The sequence below is a fragment of the Dermacentor albipictus genome, unplaced genomic scaffold (assembly GCF_038994185.2).
Source record: "Dermacentor albipictus isolate Rhodes 1998 colony unplaced genomic scaffold, USDA_Dalb.pri_finalv2 scaffold_14, whole genome shotgun sequence".
NCBI classification, from domain to species: Eukaryota; Metazoa; Arthropoda; class Arachnida; order Ixodida; family Ixodidae; genus Dermacentor; species Dermacentor albipictus.
Window position 1 is genome coordinate 11856796 of NW_027225568.1, and position 20758 is coordinate 11877553.

At 44.1% G+C, this 20758-nt stretch overlaps 1 protein-coding gene across 1 annotated transcript in view; it reads right to left on the reverse strand.

Annotated features, from left to right (window-relative positions):
* Window positions 1-20758, reverse strand: part of LOC135905836 (zinc finger protein 665-like) — a 58545-nt gene that overhangs the window by 32133 nt on the left and 5654 nt on the right. Inside the window, exons 4-7 of the mRNA XM_065436887.2 lie at window positions 10404-10480; window positions 5197-5274; window positions 4133-4346; window positions 2666-3113 (exon numbers count right to left, since the gene is read on the reverse strand). Coding sequence (XP_065292959.2) covers window positions 2666-3113; window positions 4133-4346; window positions 5197-5274; window positions 10404-10480 — 817 coding nt within the window. The remainder of the gene's footprint in view (window positions 1-2665; window positions 3114-4132; window positions 4347-5196; window positions 5275-10403; window positions 10481-20758) is intronic.

The following is a 20758-nucleotide window of genomic DNA, read 5'->3' on the forward strand; positions in this document are numbered from 1 at the left end:
CGTCTGGTTTGCGCGAGCGGCTTAACTGAAGTGCTATCCGTACACGCCTCTACACCTCTCTCCCTTCTCTCTTCCCCTGCCCCCTTACCCTAGCGTAGGGTAGCCAACCAGACTCTTGACAGGTTAACATCCCTGCCTTCGTACATTCCTCTCTCTCTCTCTTCGCGACGGTGTTGGCCAGCTTGCGAATTAAATCCGGCGTGAAGCAGTTCCTTCCAACCACGCACGAGGAAACACGTTTTCTTCTGAGACATGACCGGGTCGACGTAAAGACGGTTCATCTCTTGTGTAAAGATCGCGATGTTCTCGTTCGGTAGCTGCACGCAGGTTTCGAGCAGAACTTCGGCTCGCTCCTTGCGCACGACTCTCGTGCATGCGTGTAGGAAGACGCTTCGAAACAGCTCCCGCAGTTTTAGGCTGAACGTTCGGTTCTGGAACCAGGTCCAGGCGGTGTCTTTCAATGAGATATAGTCATGCCGTAGCTTATCGTCACAGTTTCAATTATTAAATGTAGGGCGTAGGTTTCCAGCCAGCTTTCCAGAACTTGATATGATCTACGGAAGATGGGTGGCTCCCTTTGTTTTTGCATAACAATCGTTGTAGGCGACATAGGGTGTTTCAGTGCGACTGCTCACAGGGCCACGGTATTCCTAGTTTTCTCGGGCACACGTCCGTTTTATTGCGGTAGTTGTAGCCTGCGGCTAGGTCGCTGACCCATGGCGACGTTTACGCAGTTTTCACGGCTTGCATGGTGTATGCGGTAACGAAGAAGCTTGTGTACGAGATGTCGCGTTGTAGTGGCAGTGAAGAACACAAAGAACCGTGTGCCCCGAAATACTCTTTATTGGGCGAACGTGAACCCACAAAACAAGTTGCACTCGGACAGAAAGATAGTTATGGGCACAAGCGTCGATCATCCAACAAGTGATTTACGCCTAACGAACGTCGCATGAATCATCGAAGATTCCAACGCAATCCTTGGTGCTTGCATGCCTTCCAGAATGCAGGACTGTATCAGCGTCGCGCGTGCAATCTGATTATACAAGGTTTGACTAGAACGTAGAAAAAATATATAATCAACAAGAAACCTCGAGAATCATCTGATGCATGCAGGCGCGTCATGCACTGAGTGGTAACAGGCGATTGTAAGCCGGTGAAACGCATTCACAAGAAGAAGATATGCAAGTGCGCGTGTTAATATGCCTAAAACCTGCATCTCACATTTCCTTTCATTGCTCGCGCAGATGCGTTTGTCACACCACACTCAAAAAATTCCACAGCTTTAAATACAGAACAGTGGGAGTCATAACAGACGTCTTCCAAGTGGATGAAGGACTGCCCTTGAAAACATGAAGCCACCACAATAAAACAAGTAAAATTTTCGTAGTGCGAGAACACGTAATATAATAAATCGCCAAATTATTTCAATCTAATAGTCTCACTGTCATCAGCTTAGTTTATGGTTTTCAAGAAAGATTTTAGGTATGAATACAAGAGCCAAGAAAACCAAAACAGTCAATGCATTGGACAAATTTTAAACGAAATAAATTTTTGCATGCGTTGGATGCGTCTATACATTGTCGTAAAAACGGACTCTGGAAGGCAGCAGGGCTTAAGTTCCTTAATGACAGTTTACTTGACAGATTAATTTTTAGTGAGAGATGTTAGCTTCTGACCACACTGCAAAATCATTAAGCAGAGGGTCCATTAGAGCTTGCTTACTAGTACATTTCAAAACACTTGCAAAAAAATCTAATGGAAAGGGGAGTCAAAGATCTTGTGCGGACGTCTCGACCTTCTACTTACACAAAACACAAGCTTGCAGCCCATGAGGATTTGTCTTGAAATAAATGTGCTAAAGCTGCTTTTGCGAATGACACATGTAGTTGTGCGAACAGTAAGCGCTGGCCAGGACCTGCAATATACTTCCACCTTGAAGCACCCCAAATACTCCTGGCGACGACGTTTTGTCTCGTAATTTTGAAAAACCAGATGGCATCGATCACATCATGCATTTTACTAGACAGTTTTAAATGTAAAAAGAAGCCGGCCTTTGCACAGGTACGTTTGGTTAGCTTCTCACTCCTGTGAAAGTATGTCAGCGTTGTTTCCCAGCAATACTTCACTGTCACGTTGTTATGCAAAAGCCATGGGTGATTTACTTGCGTGCTAGTGAGAATATTACGGCTGCCCATCCCTATGTGTCACGAGGTGCGCAGTCAGTCTAACTTCGTCTCCAAATGAATCTCCGCATAAGTAGCAAGTATTATTCTGGCACAGGTATCCGTCAAGGGTTTCTTTCTCGGTGTAGTGATATGACCCAGGCAGTGTTTTGTCCCCGTGTATGCTTTGGCGGTGATGAGTGAGACGTGAATTGTCTAAAAACGATTCATTACATAATTTGCAAACGAAAGCTCTGTCACTACAAGGGATGTTGAGATAACGCCTAAGTTCTTGTTTCGTTTTAAGTGGTGTAGTACGTTTGGGGCATACATTGGGCCTCTCGTCCGTGTGAGCGTACTGGTGCCTACAGACATCCGTCATCCGCACGAGTGATTTACCACATGCTTCGCAAGTGTACGGTTTCTCGCATGTATGTGTGGGCTTATGGTCATTTAGATGAGAAGACTGGCGGAACACTATTACAAATATCGCATTATTGGGGTTTCTCGGCTGTATGCGTGCGCTTATGTTTATTTAGATGACTAGACTGGGTGAACGCTTTATTACAAATATCGCATTTGTAAGGTTTCTCACCTGTATGCGTGCGCCTATGTTTATTTAGATCACTAGACTGGGTGAACGCCTTATTACAAATATCGCATTTGTGGGGTTTCTCGCCTGTATGAGTGCGGCTATGTAAAGTCAGATTACGAGCCTGGCCGAATGATTTGCCACACGTTTCGCACTTGTGTTGTTTGCCTGTTGTGTTACGGCAGTGTTTTACGAACTTCGAATTCTTTACAGACGTTAGTTGGGATGCTTTGAAAATGTGGGCGGCATCGCCCGTGTCTCCGTCGGCATGCCCATGTGAGGCATCCTGTTTGCTCGAAACATTGCCAGAGAAATCGCAGAATTCTCGCCCTTCTCTTCCTCCAGTTCCAGTAGCGTTCCTGCAAGTAGAAGGACAATGAAGCTGAATATGGGCCACTCTAATAACAGGACGACAAAACACATTTTTGGGCATTGAAAGTTCGACAAACTAAATCGCGCGTTTATAGCAAGGCTATTTGCACAACCTGAGCGCGATGTTGCAGCAAAAGTCCATAAACGCGCCCTCAGAAGTGAGTCGTTTGGCACAGAAACAGACCGCATTACCTGAGCTAAAACAGCCTTCTTTTTTATAGGACCCCTCGTACCTCAGGAAGAGTGACATAATTGGAAATGCTTCAACTGCGTACTATACTATTCACGTTACCTCTAACAAATACAGGAGGTGGTAGACGGATTGAATCCTTGGATATATGTCATAACTCAATACATACATACTAAATACATGTCGAGTAATGTGACATATTTCGATGTTTTAACGCAGAATCCATAAAATATGCCACTGAAGAAGTTTTTTAAAGATCATGTTGTGCAAATATACAGTACAACGCTCACTGCAACGTTTGTCAATCTAACATAGAAACCTGTATTTCTTTCTCTTGATTCCATGTCAATGACATTTTTCTGCGTTAATTTCATGAAGTTTGCATGCGTGGAGCTTCGGCATTGTAGATGCGTCATCGTCTCTACCGTTTAGGGCAGAAATGAAAAAAAAGTACGGACAGAAAAGGACACATGCACAATTGCCTTGTTTATGCTTTCTGTCCAGTGAATATTTTTTTTAAATTACTGCCCTATATGCACTGGACGGACATTGTCTGGTGTATGGCTGCTAGTATGCTATTTTTTGTTTACCTATACTTATTCTTGTCATTCTTCCCTTAGATCCTGTGCTAATGGGTCCTGTTCATGCCAGCGCCATATTGTCTGAACTGCAGATGACATTTGGCAATTCAGGGAACAACACTTCCATCCGTCGCACAAGTTCGTCAGTGCAAGTATAACTGAGTCATAGACAACGTTTCGTGTCGTTTCAGTGAGTTGCTCCATCGAAAGGAATTCATACAAAAGCATGGCTCACCAGGCGTCGTTTCCAAAAATCTTCGATCGTTCCTCCATGTGGGCGTAGCTTGTACTGGCGACTGGGCTGCTGCTATAGACCAGATGTGTGAAAGAAGTGCTCCCGGTTTCTGTGTTGTGCGTATGCCTTGAAAGCAGAGGTGCCGATTTGACATAGTGCCACAACGAGGCTGGAGGATTCCGTGATAGGAACGCGCAGGAAGCACTGCGGCCGTCTGAAATAATTTTCTAAATTGAAACAGCAAAAGTGGGAACGTACGACGTGATGTTAGAAAAAAGACATGCATATGTTTCGGGAGCTGTTGATTGCTGTATTCATTCTTGTCTTTTCTGCCTTGACCGGAGCTTGGTTGACCTCGCAATGGCTGATATTTGTTCACTCGCTTCTTGTCACGCTTTGAAAATGGTTGTGCTCTGCGATAAGCGACTCAGCGCCAGACGCCGGTGCTGCATGTCCTACGACAAAAGGTGACATAGAAGTGCATGTACGGAACAATCGCTGCGTTTGACCTGAACAGTTAAGCCTGAAAAGCGATGAATGGTTCACGAAAGAGAAAATTGTCGTTCATTACTAAGAAACCTGGACATCTTCGCGAATTTTTTCGGTGATCCTCATATCAGCGCTGAGACAAAGAACATTTACATTAGCAGAGCAACATCATTAAGGTACGAGCGGATTCGTGCCGGCTTGGCTTTCAGAGGGTAAGGGCTGCATATTGGATGAGGCAAAGCATATTTCGCAATAAAATGACTTAACCAAAGCAAGAAAAGGTTATATCAGCCGAGAACTGAAAGATGTATGAATGACATTTACTCAACCATAATTCAGACAGCGGTGATGCAGTTAACATTGTTGGCACGTTAAAGGTGCCCTGGTGGTCAAAATAAACCCAGAGTCCCCTACTACGACGCGCTTCATAATTAAATAACGGTTTCGACGCCTAGAATACCAGAATTCATTCATTCCTACTGTTGAAATCCATTGCATGCGATATCAAACGTTAGCTTCCTCAATCACCTTGACGGCAAGGCATGGTATACCAGTGACCGAAAACATTCCCGCACCTACCGCAGTCGGCGGATGTGCTATCAGCCAGGTGGTATTGCGTGTTCGCTTCGTCAACATGGGTTGTCTCAGGAATTCTGCAGCACAAGACAGATATCCACATGAACACTGAGGCAATAGTGGTAGGACAAAGATTGTAGCAGAAGCCAACGTTTCGACTAGGGGACAGAACAGATGAGGAGAAGGTTCTGTGTGGAAACGTTTGCCTCCAAAATCCTTAAGGCGCACAGGCATATTGTACTGAAACATTTTAGCGCGATCTATGATATCGGAATGAAAGAGGTCCCGTACCATTATAGACGCTGTCTTTGCGGAAAGGTGAAGCTATTACATCTATGATATTATATTAAAACAAAAACGAAAGTAAGGTTAGTATTATTTAGACAGTGTATATTCCAAGACAAGCTCACGTATTATCTAAATCAGTGTTATACCACGTGCCCAATGACACTCATAACACGTAATTTAATGACCTCTAAAATGCCCGGTCAAAACGATGGCGTGATGAGGAGGGCCGGCGAAGCATACTGTAGGTGCGTGTGCCAGTGTGAACGTTCCCTGATGCTTCCACTCTTTACAAGTGATTTCTACTGCACAGGTCAAGACAGCAGGAAGACATTGCGTACCAAGGCGTCAGATTTTTCTGCTTGCCGTCTCTTGGTCTTCGAAGCGTCCTGGCTTTCCAAAAACGATGCCGATCCTAAGTCTCAATATCCCGCATTTCCATGCATGGAATACAAAGGCGCAGCGGAAGTTTTTCTTCTACATAGTGTGCTAAAAACCGATGCGGCACCTGTATTTGCAAGGAATAGAGAATGTTATGTCTTAAGCGCCGACCGCGATTTGTATCTCGCTACAATAGTCGATTTAAACTTACGCCTACGGGAACACTAGCCGACGCATTCGCTTTTAAGGCTATATATATTCTGTGAATGTGTGCCGCAAGGTATAGACTGTATGATTTATGTCGGAAAGCCATGTCAAGGCCGCCGCTTTTGTCTAAAGTGCACGGGAACCCTCTTTGCATAAGGTAAGGGAACTGCCTCAGTGTGTACCGAGTGACATTAGCAGCACGGAAGCCAAATAATATTCCGTGGCATGCAGGAAATAGCGAAGGATCTATCATTGGCCATTCATCACTCACCTGAAACTTGAGAGGCTATTCGGCAGAAGATCTCACACGCTTGCGAACCCACACAGTTACGCTGGCTATTTAACGATTGTTAATGACAAACTAATGTACACCCATCTAGCCATCTCGGAAACAGAAGCCTCGTTTGTCAACGCGTCTCAACCTACCTGCCAAGGCTTGTTCTGCCGCTCTTCCGCAAGCTCATTCTTTATTGCAATAACAAGTATATGGACATCCCAGACGCAGTTATGCCGTCGGCGTCACCATCGCCGTGACTTTCTGTATAAATTTCCAGGGCGATACTATGGTATGCGTTCCCACAACGCTGTGTGTGCGATTGTAAGCGCGCGTTTATTTAACTCGTCACGCAAATCTTTGACATCACACTAATGGCTTTAATGCGCGAGTAATGGACGCGCAAGCCTTTGAGGAATTTATGAATGGGGCATACATGTGCAATTATATAATATTACGTAGATGTGAACCGACCTGCCAATTCAGCGCAGCATGACTAAGCGAATCTGTGAAACAATCGCGAACGCGCGCGCGAACGCGAAAAGCAGAGCGGAGAGCAAGTGTGCTTGGTCAGCATTTCCCGCTTCATGTTTTCATGTCTTCATTTTTGTGGGGAAATCTTACACCGATAATTGCATAACGCGACGTTTTGGTGTGAAGTTCTTGAACACAGGCGAAATCGAGACGAGCATATTGATGTAGCTGTTACCATTTATTTCTTACCTTCTCTGTGGAAAGAATGAAGGAATGGCGAATTCTGGGCAAACTGTGTGGACTGGACTGGTGAGGGTGCTTGCACTTTACACAAGCACTGCAACTTGTCGTATTATAGGTACAAGACTCGCTTGCTCAGTAGTCCTAGTAGTTGACATATCATAGCTACGTATCAATCAGGGTGAGAACTTCCCCCCAAAATTCATGTTCTCTTACTGAGATATGTGCGGCTAAGCAACTCATTCAATAGCCGTTACCTAATAACTTTCCTCTTATGGCCTTGGAAGCGTTTGGTGAAGGGAGTGACATTAAAATTTAAAAAAAACTGAATTCTGGGGTTTTTATGCACCAAAACTACGATCTCATTATGTTGCAGGCTGTATTGTGAGAGAACGGCATATTTCGACCGCTTTGCTTATTACCAGCGCACTTAAGCTACATTGCCTCGGTACACTTACACATCCTCTGTGCATCGTACGCGCTTTCTTTTAGATGAACATCTCGCTCCTCACTATGTTCATCTCATCTCATTATGATGCAAGCCTTAGGGTGGAAGTACGGATTAATTTCGGCCACTTTTCTTACTGCATGCGTACCCACCCTACACGGCCTCGTTAAACATAGATACGCTGTGTTTCATTTTGACATCTCTTAGATGAACATCTTCCTAATCATTATGTCCATATATTTCACAGGGGGAGTGAGTCCCCAAGGTAACCATCCTGAACGCGTGCCTTCAGGTCTAAAAGCAGTAACATGCTGCCTGTTTTTTTTTGTTTTTTTTTTTGCTCTGTCCATGTCCAGTCGCGCGCTTACAACTGTTACGTAAGTCATGTCAGGCTCCGTATGCCGAACGCTCAAAGCTGCTGATGCAGCACCTGTTTCGGGCAACAGAGCTGGCCCTTACCGGGAGAAATTAGTGAGTACAGTCATGATTTTTCCCCGGGTAGCTATCCCTCTTGTCACTGAGTTTCTTTGGAATTTGAAGAAGAAGTTTGAAGAAGTTTGAAGAAGTTTTAGCTGTGGGCGAACCCTACTGCAGGGATACCGGAGTCTATGCTTTTCCCATATATAACTATGCCTTGAATCGACGCAAGAGCTTCGTGCTCAGCGATGGGGATACCGAGGACGAGCTTAATTCTTCTAAAGATTATTACGCTCTATGTTATATCGCGGACACAATAGGAGAGTGTTCGAAGGAAAATAGGACATGTCGATTTCTTGTGCGTGCAACCGCTGACCCACCATAATTGCTGGATTATCTAGACATAGGCGCATTAGATACATGGTGGAGTTCTTTCCTTTAGCTAAACTATTACGAGCACTACACCTAACGCGTTACAGAGGAGGACAAAGCAAAATTGAGAGGGCACATTTCTACCGAGGAATTATAATTTTTTAAGCCTGATCAGAGATTCTTGACCTCCTATGACACATACATGTGTCACGGCGTACTCGCCTTTTAGAAACTGGGTATCCGAACCCCATTTGGCCATGCCTGCGGCTGGAGTTCCTAAGCGCAGGCGGTAAGCAATGCAAATATTTATCAGCTCATTAACAAATTAAAAATGGTTGTCCTCGCGAATGGCCTTGTGTATTCCACCAACAGACTATCAACGGAACATCAACAACGATTGGTCAATGAGATTATCTAAGACACGTGTTGCAGACAGAAGATTAGTTGGAAAGTAATATGGAAGTCTTAATTCACGGTGCAACGTCATTGAATGGTGCAACGGTAAGCGTGAAATTGCTTTAAAAGTGTGGGATGTGCCGATAGCGCTGCAAGGATTGTAGCAAGTAGCGCGTGTTCCCGAAGTGCGCAGAAACTGCATGACATTGAAAAAAAGGAAAACCGGAGAGATTAGAATACATGAATACTGCACAACCCTTGTCAGGATGCGAGGAAGTTCCCTACAAAACAATGAAGGGCACACCGTATTGCTGAATACACCTTTATATACAATCTGATTTAGAGAAAGCCGGCTAAGAATGATGATCACATTATTACACCCACTGCCATAGTAATAATGCCTTCGTAGATCACAAAAGCATTAAACGCCAATTCCCAACCAGATCACTAAAGATACGAGTTGCAATAGCTTTGACATCCAACGCACTACAGTGCGATTGATTAGGCGTAATTTATGGACTTCGTTTTTAAAGTCCAGCATACTCACTTTTGCTAGTCACGTTATTAAACTCTCAACGCGTATCAGTCAGTGTTATGAAATAGGTTGCACAGATACCGGCAGAACGGAATATGCTTGATATATCTATAGAATGATAATCAGCTTACAGAATAGACCATTCAGTTTGGAAGGCCGTTGTATGAGCAAGGTGTAGACTTTCTTGTTAACACAGCGGTATAATTTTCAGGTGGTGCCACACTTATTGGAAATCGTTGTTTACTGTGATTCTTAATCTATCAATGCGTTTGAAGCTCGTTAAAGTTTCAAAAGCATATGGTGGGGATACCTGTTAATGATTTATGCTCACAGAGCGAAATACCTTGCAATTTTGTCTTATTGAGTTAGAGTTTCATTAATTTTGTGATGTTTACGTTGCATTTGTTGTTTTCTTGATGGGTATAAAATAAGGGTTTCAGTATAAAATGATCTGGGCTGCCCGAAATTTTAAACTGGGACTTGTATACAGTGGGATATGTCGGCTGCTGATAACATGCTACACGTGAACAATTCTCACGCTGTGCCGAAAATGTTACAGCACCGTTACAAGCCTCCGCTATAGTAGACACCTTAAACACCACCCTAAATTCAAATCACACGCTGCGATGGTATCAAAACATTTTCTCTTCTAAGTTTCATCGGTTCAAAGAAAAAGGTACCTAAACGTAGCGCGATGGAGCCACTGAGATTATCCTTGCTAAACAAAATTGCAGACCATTGGCACGCACCACTGGTTCCAGTTGCCAGTGAATTGATCATGGCATCGAACCTAGTCTCGCTTTCTGACCTGACCATCTAGGCGTGTGCATTCGCAATTCAGTCGTTTAAGAACAAATTCGTTCGAAATCTTGAACTGCACGATGTCATATCAATCTGCATTTGTTCCCATCAGCGCAGACAGAGAGAGAGAGAGGAAGGACAGCAAAGGTAGGGAGGTCAACCAGACGAGGAGCCGGTTTGCTAACTTACACTGGGGCTGTGGGAAAGGGGACACACATTTCTTTCTAAGCACATTGATGAAGTGGCTCATGCGGAAACAATGTTGGCGGTGCTGGTAACTTGTCTCTTTATACGCCATAAGTACACTTCTGACCCGCAACATGTTGGAGCTATCTTCCTTGTTTGTTGTAAAGACGAGTGACCTAGGCCTACGTACCGTCGACGTTGTAAGTACCGTCGGTTATTGGCCTTTGCTGAGTGTTCCACTGGTAACGCCAGGCATCGCCAGAAATGCTGCAATTAATAAACATGTTGGTGTTAGATACAGCTGTGGCGAAAAATTGAAATGACATGTTGTTAAAACAAAGTTCAAGAAAGGCGAAGTACTGTTTAGTAAACGGGCTACTTGAAATGTTTCGTACTCACTAAAGGCACACTGCGCTGGCTGGCATAGAACGCACCGCACACTCGAGGTAATATCTGGTGCAGGGCACTCATCCACCATAGTCAAAACGTCCCCTACCTTCACTTGAACGAAAATCGTCAGCTTAATGGTCAAATTACAACGGGTATCATGCCTCCAGGTGTAGTTCCCTACATAACATGCGTGCTCCGCTTACCACAGTGGCAGAATCCTAACAATTCCTGAATAAAATGCTCCATGGAACATTTGTTATGCAATAATAATAAACAGGTTGGGGGATAAAGGAGACACTGTGCGGATGGTTTCTGCAAGGCTGATGCAAAGCAGCGCTCATGTTAGAAAAATTTTCCTTTGTACCCTCATGTTGTCGTTCGGCATCGCCATGGAGAATGTAGTATTTTCGCGCTAATTACATTCATGACTGGTGTATCCCGGAGCTGTGAAAAATATATTGCATTTTTGGTAGTATTTGAAGTTATAGGCTTAAGTTCCTTGCTCCTAATACAAAACAGATTGTGTCTCATAGCCAAATGTCAATTTGAACAGTTCAGAATGTGAGGATGGATTCGAATGAGTTGCGCCTCAACGAAGATAGAGTTCATAAATATTTGTTGTTGTTTAATGGGGTTTAATGGCGCAAAAGCAGCGAAGGCTATGCTGCGCCAAACACGAGGTGTTCTAAAATACAGTTTATAAAGTGAAAGACTGTGTTAATAATCTATATTTTATGTAAAAATCCAGTGTCGTCTAAAAATTTACGGACGTCACAAAATGGGACTAGTGGATCATCGCCTGAAATTAGAGCAGGGTGTAACGGTATGTGTTGTTCATATAATTTGTGCAAGAGTGCTCGTCTGTGTGTTTCAATCTGCGTACATGTGAGTAATATGTGCATAACTGTTAGTGGCTGTTGACATTTCTCGCATGTTGGTGTGTCTTCTTTCCTAAGTAGGTAATTGTGCGTGATGTGTGTGTGCCCGATGCGTAGTCGGCACAAAACTACTTCGATGAACCGCTCCTGATGATAGCATGACTTCCACTCCCCAAATATGGGTTTCGTGAGATGTCGCTTGTTGTCGGAACAACGGTCCCATTCGCGTTGCCATTTTACCGTTAAGGCTTTTCTAATTGCGCGGATGCTATCTTTGTATGGGAGTGTTGTGGTTGTAATGTCTTCGTGTACTGCCATCAATGCATATGTATCAGCTGCTTCGTTACCCGGTATCCCAACATGGCTTGATACCCAGCAGAAACGAATTGACCTCCCGTATTCATTAAAAGCCACCATGTTTAAAATGTCTCCAATCAGGGGTTCACACTCAGATTTCAGATGTAGTGCCTTCAGTGTGCTTAAATAATCTGTGTATATGACTGCATTTGTGTGTTTATCAGCGATAATGTTTTTCACAACAACCCATATGGCGGAAACTTCGGCCGTGAAAACAGAGGCGTGCTGTGGCAATCGAATACTTTTTTCCCAATTTTCCGTTATGACCCCCACACCCACGTGTTCTTTCGTTTTGGAGCCATCAGTGTAATATTGCACGTTATTTTTAGATTTCTCCTGAAGTTCACGGAATTCTTGTGTAATGTGTTCGCGTGGGGTGTCTTTCTTCTTTAAATGTGTCAATGTCCAGTCACATAACGGTTCAAAATCGTACCATGGGGGCAAACGCTGTGGCTTTCTGGCAACCTCGAGGACATCGCAAGGAATGTCATAACAACAATAATTAATATCCTTGGGGTGCGTTTTACAAAGCACCTAACCTGGAATGAGCATGTTGATCATCTGCAATCTAAATTGTCATCTGCCATTGGTGTTATTGCTCGTCTGCGTCGCTTACTCCCGACCAAGGTAAAAATTATGCTGTACAATGCTCTGGTGGTATCTGTCATGCAGTACTGCGTCATGGTGTGGGGTACAACTGGTGTGACAAACTTGCACAAACTACATTTGCTACAAAAAAGAGTTGTGCGTTACATAGCTGATGTCCAATATACGCACTCCACAAAATCACTTTCTTCTAAATATGAAATTCTTCCTGTATTTTGTTTTTACAATTATAGGTTGATGTTGTGCTACAAAGATTTCGTAAAATTTGGCATTGATGATACAATTTATCTGGCAAAACTTCGGGAAAATACAAATATTCTACAGACCCGACATAAAGAAATGTGGTTCGTACCTACCCCAAGAAACTCTTATGATGAGCAATCTTTATCCTATACATTACCTTCGCTTTTAAACCTATTAGACCGACAAAATTTTGATCCCTCCAGAAACCGAAACTCTCGCATTAAACATTTTTGTCAACTTATTTATTTGCAAGACTAGACATTGCCTTCTCCTAATTTTGTTTTCCACTGTTATTTATGAGTGTTGATTATTTCTTGCCGTCTTGTTTCACTCTGTATTACCCGTTACATTGTGATGTTTTTTTTTCTTTTTTTCATTTCTTGTGTATGACTGGCTGTCATCTTGCTGTTATGCCAACTTACAAGGGGTCGGGACCTCGTCAAGCTGTCCAAGCTTTTAGTCCTGTACTCCTCCTTCTTTAAGGAAATAAAATGATTGATTGATTGATTGATTGATTGATTGATTGATTGATTGATTGATTGATTGATTGATTGATTGATTGATAATCCTCATATCGCAGGACAAGCGGTTTGATCATGTTCGGTTTATTCGTATAGTGTAGGCGTGAGTTGCATTGTGTGAGGATGTTGTAGCATATGTGTTGTGGTGATGACTTAATTCTTAGTACGTAGGAAAAAGTGAGGAATGCTCTGCGGTGCTGTAAGGAGGGTTCATTACACTCGACGTATAAACTTGGAATAGGTGAAGTTCGGTAGGCACCACTTGCAAGTCGCAGTCCAAGGTTATGTACCGGGTCAAGTCGTCGGATGTAGGACTGTCTGGCTGAGCCGTAAACCACGGAGCCGTAGTCTGAAAGGCTACGCACAAGAGACCGGTAGACACGTAAAAGGCACGTTCGGTCGGAACCCCAGTGCTTATGAGACAGAATTTTAAGGATATTTAGAGTTTTATTTGCTTTAATCTTCAGTGCTTTTATGTGAGTTAGGAAGTTAAGTTTGGTGTCAAAGGTTACTCCTAAAAACTTTTGGTCTTGTTCCACCGGCAGTATGTTGTCGTTCAATTTTAGGACTGGATCGCTGTGTAGCCCTCGTTTCTGAGAGAACAAAACAGTAACTGTTTTCTGTGTGGAGAAACGGAAACCATTTTTGTTAGCCGATTGTGTAAGTTTATTAATTGTTATCTGGAGCTGCCTCTCACAGGTTAGCAAATTTGAGGCACGGCAAGCCACTTGGAGATCGTCTACGTATAAGGAGTGCATTAGAGACGACGGTATGATCTTATTAACTGTGTTCATTTTTACTATAAAAAGTGTCGTGCTGAGAACACAGCCTTGTGGAACACCATTTTCCTGTTTAAATGTATCAGATAGTACTGAGCCCAGACGTACCTGAAATGTTCTATTGCTCATAAAATCAGCTAGGCAGTTCAGCATTTTACCCCGGATGCCGAGGTCAGCCAGGTCTTTTAAAATTCCATATCTCCACGTGGTATCGTAGGCTTTTTCTAAATCGAAGAAAACTGCTAGACAGTGTTGTTTGTGTAAAAATGCATATCGAATTTCATGTTCTAGACGGACAAGATGGTCAGTGGTTGAACAGCCCTTTTGATATCCACACTGGTGGGGGTCTATGAGGTGTCTTGATTCTAAGATAAATGAGAGTCTAATGTTGATAATGCTTTCATATGATTTTCCCAGACAGCTTGTGAGGGAAATGGGTCTGTAGTTGCTTGCGGATGTTGGGGATTTACCGGCTTTTAGAAATGGAACTACTATTGCTTTTTTCCATTCTTCGGGCATTATACCAGATTCCCAGATTATGTTGAAAAACTTAAGGAGAGCTTCTACAGATGCCTGGGATAGATGAGCCAGATAGAAGGCGGAGTGGATACGGTCGTTTCCTGGCGCTGTATTTTTACCTGCAGAAAGGACTCTGTTTATTTCTTGTTGTATGAGGGGGGAATTGTACGGTTCATTTAACGCGCCAGTAGTGGGTAGCTTCTGCTTTTCAGCAGACTGTTTGTACTGTAAGAATTCCTTCGTATAATTTCCTGGACTGGATACATCACGGAAATGTTCGCGAAGTATGTCTGCCTGTTCTTGTATTGTTGTTTGTGTGTCTGGACTTGTAAGTAACGGTATTGTGTAAGATGAATAATCTCCCCGAAACTTTCCTACCTGTTCCCACATGCGTTTAGACGTAACTGTACTGTTTATGGAAGATACGTATTTCTTCCACGATGATTTTTCTACCTGCCTTCTGATAAATCGTGCCTTGGCTTTGGCCTGTTTAAAGCATAAAAGGTTGGTATAGGTGGGGCGTCTTCGTAACATACCCCAGGCCCTATTTTGAAGCTTTTTGGTTTCTGTGCACTCGGGGGTCCACCAGGGGAAACTTTTTTTGCGCACAAGACTGGATGTTTGAGGTATTGCCTTTTCTGCCGCTGAAATTAAAACTGTAGTGAACTTGTCATTAATTTCATTTACATTGAGTTCATTTAAACAGACATCTTCAAGATTTGCATGTTTTATAAAAAGCGGCCAGTCGGCAAGATGTATTTTCCAGCGACGTGGCTTAGGGTTTATTGTAGGTAATTTGGATGAGAGCTTGATAAATGCCGGCAAATGATCACTTCCATATGAAGTGTCGGGGACTTCCCATTTAAAATCGCTAAAAACAGATGGTGAGCAGAAGGCTAAATCTAGACAGCTGAATTTGCGTGAGCTTGGTGAGAAATATGTTGGTGAACCCGAGTTTAAAAGGCATATGCTGTTAGACAGAATAAAATCTTCGATTATTTGCCCTCTTTGGTCTGTTCTATCGCTGCCCCAGAGGCTACAATGGGCATTAAAATCTCCTACCAGAATAAAAGGCTCCGGCAACTGGTGTATTAGGTTTTCCAGTTGTCTAATAGTAAAATGAGTATGGGGTGGGATGTAAAGTGAACAGATGGTGATGGTTTTATGCGATAGAACGGTGACGGCAACAGCCTCGAAAGAATATTCAGTTGAACATTTCGTGTAGGGGTGCCGCCCTGAACGACTATGGTGACTCCTCCTGACAAACGGCTAGAGTGTTCACGGTCTTTTCGGACAACGGTGAAACCTTTGAGAATTTTGCTATTTTTCGGACCAAGATTCGTTTCTTGGAGACACACTGCAACTGGCCAAAAAGTGTTGATAATGTCTTTGATGTCACCTATATTGTGTATAAGACCTCTGCAATTCCACTGTACAATGAAAGCCATGTTTCTAAAATGAAAAATGTAGTGGTGCTTGCGAACTTAAAAAACTAAAGGTGACATGCGATACGGGACAGTACACATTTAAAGGGCGGTAACCGTTCAGGTTGCCTGTCCCTTTTTCTGTAGAGTTATAAGGACCTTGCCCTTCTTAGGGCGCTCAGAAGAGCGCTGTTCTTTTGGCGTCAATGACGCCGGGGTTTTAGTGTCGACCTCCATTGCCTTCTCTGAGGCGCTGGATGATCGAGAGCCAGGCGCCGAGACACGCGCCTCGGTCCTTGGCGTTCTGTTTAGCCTGGGGACCTGCGGGACGACTGTCTGCAGGGCCGTCTTGGATGATGGTGGAGTAGCACTAGCTGCTGCCACCGAGGGGGCGGATGGAGTTGCTACAGGACCACTGACTGTGACCTCTGTAGACTCCTGAGACCGATGTGGCGCTGCCCCCTGTTGCGCCGCATTGGCATAGCTTATTTGAGGTAAGAGCGAAAGCCTCTTCCTTGCTTCAAAAAATGAAATCTCTTTTACTGTAAGAGCAATCACTTCCTTCTCCTTCTTCCAACGGGGACATGATCGTGAATACGCTGGATGATCCCCTTTGCAGTTCACACAGCGTGGGGGAGCGTTACAATTTTCAGATGGGTGATCGTTGGCACTGCATTTAGCGCATGTTTCTTTGCCTCTGCATGATTGTGATGCGTGGCCGAACCTCTGGCACTTCAAACATCGCCTCGGGTTCGGTATGTATGGCCTGACATTCATCTTTAGGTATCCTGTGTCGAGAGAAGTGGGGAGAATACTAGTACCAAATGAGAGGATCACATGTTTGGTCGGGAGTTGTTCATTGTTTCTTCGGATTGTAATTCTTTGTACTTTAATGACATTCTCTTCTTGGAACCCTTCGAGAAGTTCCTCGTCACTCAAGCTGAGAAAATCTTCCTCTGAGATGACGCCCCTGCAGGTGTTTAGGGAGCGATGGGGAGAAATCGTGACTTTGATTTCACCAATACTGGCGAGTTCGGACAGCTTTGGCACTTGTTCTTTGTTTCTCAGTTCTATAAGTAGGTCGCCACTGGTCATTTTCGAGGCTTTATAGTCTTTGCCAATTTTTTCTACGAGGCATTTCGCCACCAAGAAAGGAGATAGCTTACGCATGCTTTGTGATCCTTCACTATGCAAGACGTGGTAACGTCGGAAGTTGTCTATGTCGGTTCGGAGGGTGAATTGAAAAGGTGCATTGGTGCGGCCTCTTTTCAGAGGCCGATCTGGAAGTCGCGGAAAAGCTTCTGCCATAATATTGTTTGAAATTCGGCGCCGGTGGTAGCCACCCACCACCGAGCCCAACAAGGGGACGCTACAGGTTGTGAGCAACCTGCACACGCCAGCTTTGCACCGCCACTATAACCTAATGCATATAACCAAGCCTGGATATACTACACACGGTTAACCCTTGCCGCCAGGAAATTCGGAAGTAAGAAGAAGTGAAAAGAAGACAGGAAAGATGAAAAGGCTAGAGAGAAAGTCGAAGAATGAAAAGGAGGACAGGAAAAGGCGACTGCCGATTTCCCCCGGGTGGGTCAGTCCGGGGGTGCCGTCTACGTGAAGCAGAGACCAAAGAGGTGTGTTGCCTCCGCCGGGGGGCCTTAAAGGTCCGAACACCCGGCATCGGCTCAACCCCCAGGATCCCCCTTTCCCCGGACACGGCTAAGCCGCACACGGCTACACGCGGGAGGGTCCAACCCTCGTGTGCTCGGGTACGTGGTGCCGCAACACACCAAACGCCTGCTTGCGCAGACGCCCCTGCGGGGATAAATATTTCTTTGCAAACTATGCTAAGTTTGCTTCTGCTATGCCAGTCGCAGCTGCTTATCTGATAATTTAATGAAAGATCAAGTTTATTGTGAGAACAGCATGAAAAAACATGACAGTCACTTTAGCATACACCATAGATGGTGGAAGTTAACGTCTGCGCGCTCAAGAGAGAGCCACCGAATTAGTCGATAGTTTCGTCCGAATACGTTCTTGCTTCTTATTACTTCTTTTTCCCAATAAAGGTTGTGGGTTCGAGCGCCCTAATTAGGCTACCTTAATTAACTGGGCCTTAGTCATATCCGCCATAATTAACACCAAATGTCGTGGATTCGACTCCTATCCAAGATCCTGAGTTCAAGTGCCCTAATTGACTCTGGAATAGTTGACTGTCTTTTTTGGCATGGTTAGTGGCGTCGAATCAGCATAGTTAGTTCCTTAGTAACTCAGGGGACCAAATGCAATGCATGCTCACTGACCTGGAGAGGCAAAGCAGAAGGGTGGGTCTAAAGATTAATCAGCAGAAAACTAAAGTAATGTTTAATAGTCTCGGAAGAGAACAGCAGTTTACGATAGGTAGCGAGGCACTGGAAGTGGTAACGGAATACACCTGCTTACGGCAGGTAGTGACCGCGGATCCGGATCATGAGACAAATGATCAGATGAATAAAAATGGGCTCGGGTGCGTTTGGCAGACATTTTCAGATCATGAACAGCAGGTTGCCATTATCCCTCAAGAGAAAAGTGTATAACAGCTGTGTCTTACCAGTACTCACGTACGGGGCAGAAAGCTGGAGGCTTACGAAAAGGGTTCTACTTAAATTGAGGACGACGCAACGCGCTATGGAAAGAAGAATGATGGGTGTAACGTTAAGGGATAAGAATAGAGTAGATTGGGTGAGGGAACAAACGCGAGTTAATGACATCTTAGTTTAAATCAAGAAAAAGAAATGGGCATGGGCAGGACATGTAATGAGGAGGGAAGATAACCGATGCTCATTAAGGTTTACAAACTGGATTCCAAGGGAAAGGAAGCGTAGCAGGGGGCAGCAGGAAGTTAGGTTGGCGGATGAGATTAGGAAGTTTCCAGGCACAACATGGCCACAATTAGAACATGACCGGGGTAGTTGAAGTATGGGAGAGGCCTTTGCCCTGCAGTGGGCGTAACCAGGATGATGACGATGAAGAGTGGCGTCGATGTGGCAGCGATGTGAAAGACGACGACGACGAACAAGCCGACAGTGATGCGACCACTCCAATTTTCTGTGCAATCACAGCGCGACCTTGAAACAGAGATTTAAGGCTTTCCGCCTTAAAGATGTCCGATGACGGATACACTGTACATCATGAGCGCAGCTGAAACGCTACGTCCTACTGCAATTGTTCTCAAATGGCAAAGGGCAGCATATGGTTACTTTTTGTTTGCTTTTTAAAAGATATTCGGAGCCCTGTAATATAGATTTCAGTGTTAAAAGTACCTTTAAAACAAGACTAGAAGTGGTTTCATTGGCCCAACTACTCGGAGCGGGAAGAGGGCCAGCTTGCCCAGCACTTTGTTTGCTCTTCAAAATACATTGGTCGCCCTTAGACAACAGGCAATACGATAAGCAATCGTCCTAAACCAAACTGTGGCTTTTGCCCCACCGGCCTTATGTTTAAGTTACCGGACTTTAATGTATCTGTTATATTTGTATGAAGTTGGTTAACACTGACACACATGCGTACAATTTATCGCTCCCGCACAGCACACGAAACAACTGACATGCGCATAATCTATTTTAGCATACACCGCGTGTGCTAATACGTTAAATACAAGTGCGTTCATGTTGAAACGCCCAGCGGATGAAATATGCCGAAAATGAAATTTTCTGCTTCTTGAATCTCAGTCTTCAAATCTACATTTTAACACTGATTGTAATCTGCTTTACTGCAGCATAGATTACCTCTTTTTTATTTCTTTTGCTTCGGGGGCACCTTCTTGTTTTTTCCTAATTAAAATAATGAACATTTCAAGCTATAACTTCTGCTTTCTACATTTTATAAATTTGTATATGAACAGTAGGAACAGTTGGGCGAGTTTATGTGCTAACATAATTGTAAATCTGACCTTGAGAGGCAGCGCGCCGTCCCGTTGTTTCTATTCTCTGTGTGCGCCACTGGCGCTGTTTTGGAATTAGGATTGCGCAGTCGCATTTATTCTGTTACTTTTGTTGTCGCGACTCAGCCAAATATGTGCCACGATTCAAACAACGCGATGTTACGTTGCAAGTTTTCGTTAACTCTACTGGCTTAGGTGGTATCTTGCATTATGTGCTTAATAAGTAAAAGGAGGTAAATAAACCACATAATTTAAATCGATAAAATTAAGTAAAAATTTATCATTTTGTGAAGAAAAAAGAAATTTTTACACAGGAAATACATAAATTAACATTTAGGCAGAATTCTTCGCAGGATCAATGTCGACTTTAATTCGACCAAAAGCACTGGTTACTTGTCGGGGTAGAACAACAAATAAAAACCTAAAATCTTTTTCTGACAAAAAATTGCACCGACTATTATGATACTGCCGAATGCCTAATTTGAGCGCAGCTGCATACGTGTTTTCATTTGGCGATATATTGGCTGGCGCGGACATATTCTAGCGCGGCGCGTTGCAAACGGAGCCAAGTGTGGCGCGACTGCCTCGCTAAACGGGAGATCGCGAGAGGCAGCGCGTGCGTGACGCGCGGGTGCGATTCACAGCAGCCACCGCAGTCATCACTTCAGTGTCGTAATCCCATTGCCGTCAAGCCGTGACACCACCCTCATTGATGCGTCGACGTCATGTGTTGTTCGTTATTCTGCGGCAGTTGTGCTGTCGCAATTGTGTCGGGATTATGCCGTCGTTGTCATGCCATCGCTGTCATTGCGTCGTTGTCACACAGACGCTATCATGAATTTGATGTCATACGGTATAGTCATCATGCCGCCTGTGCGGTGCGGTCGTCGCCATTATCGCTATTCC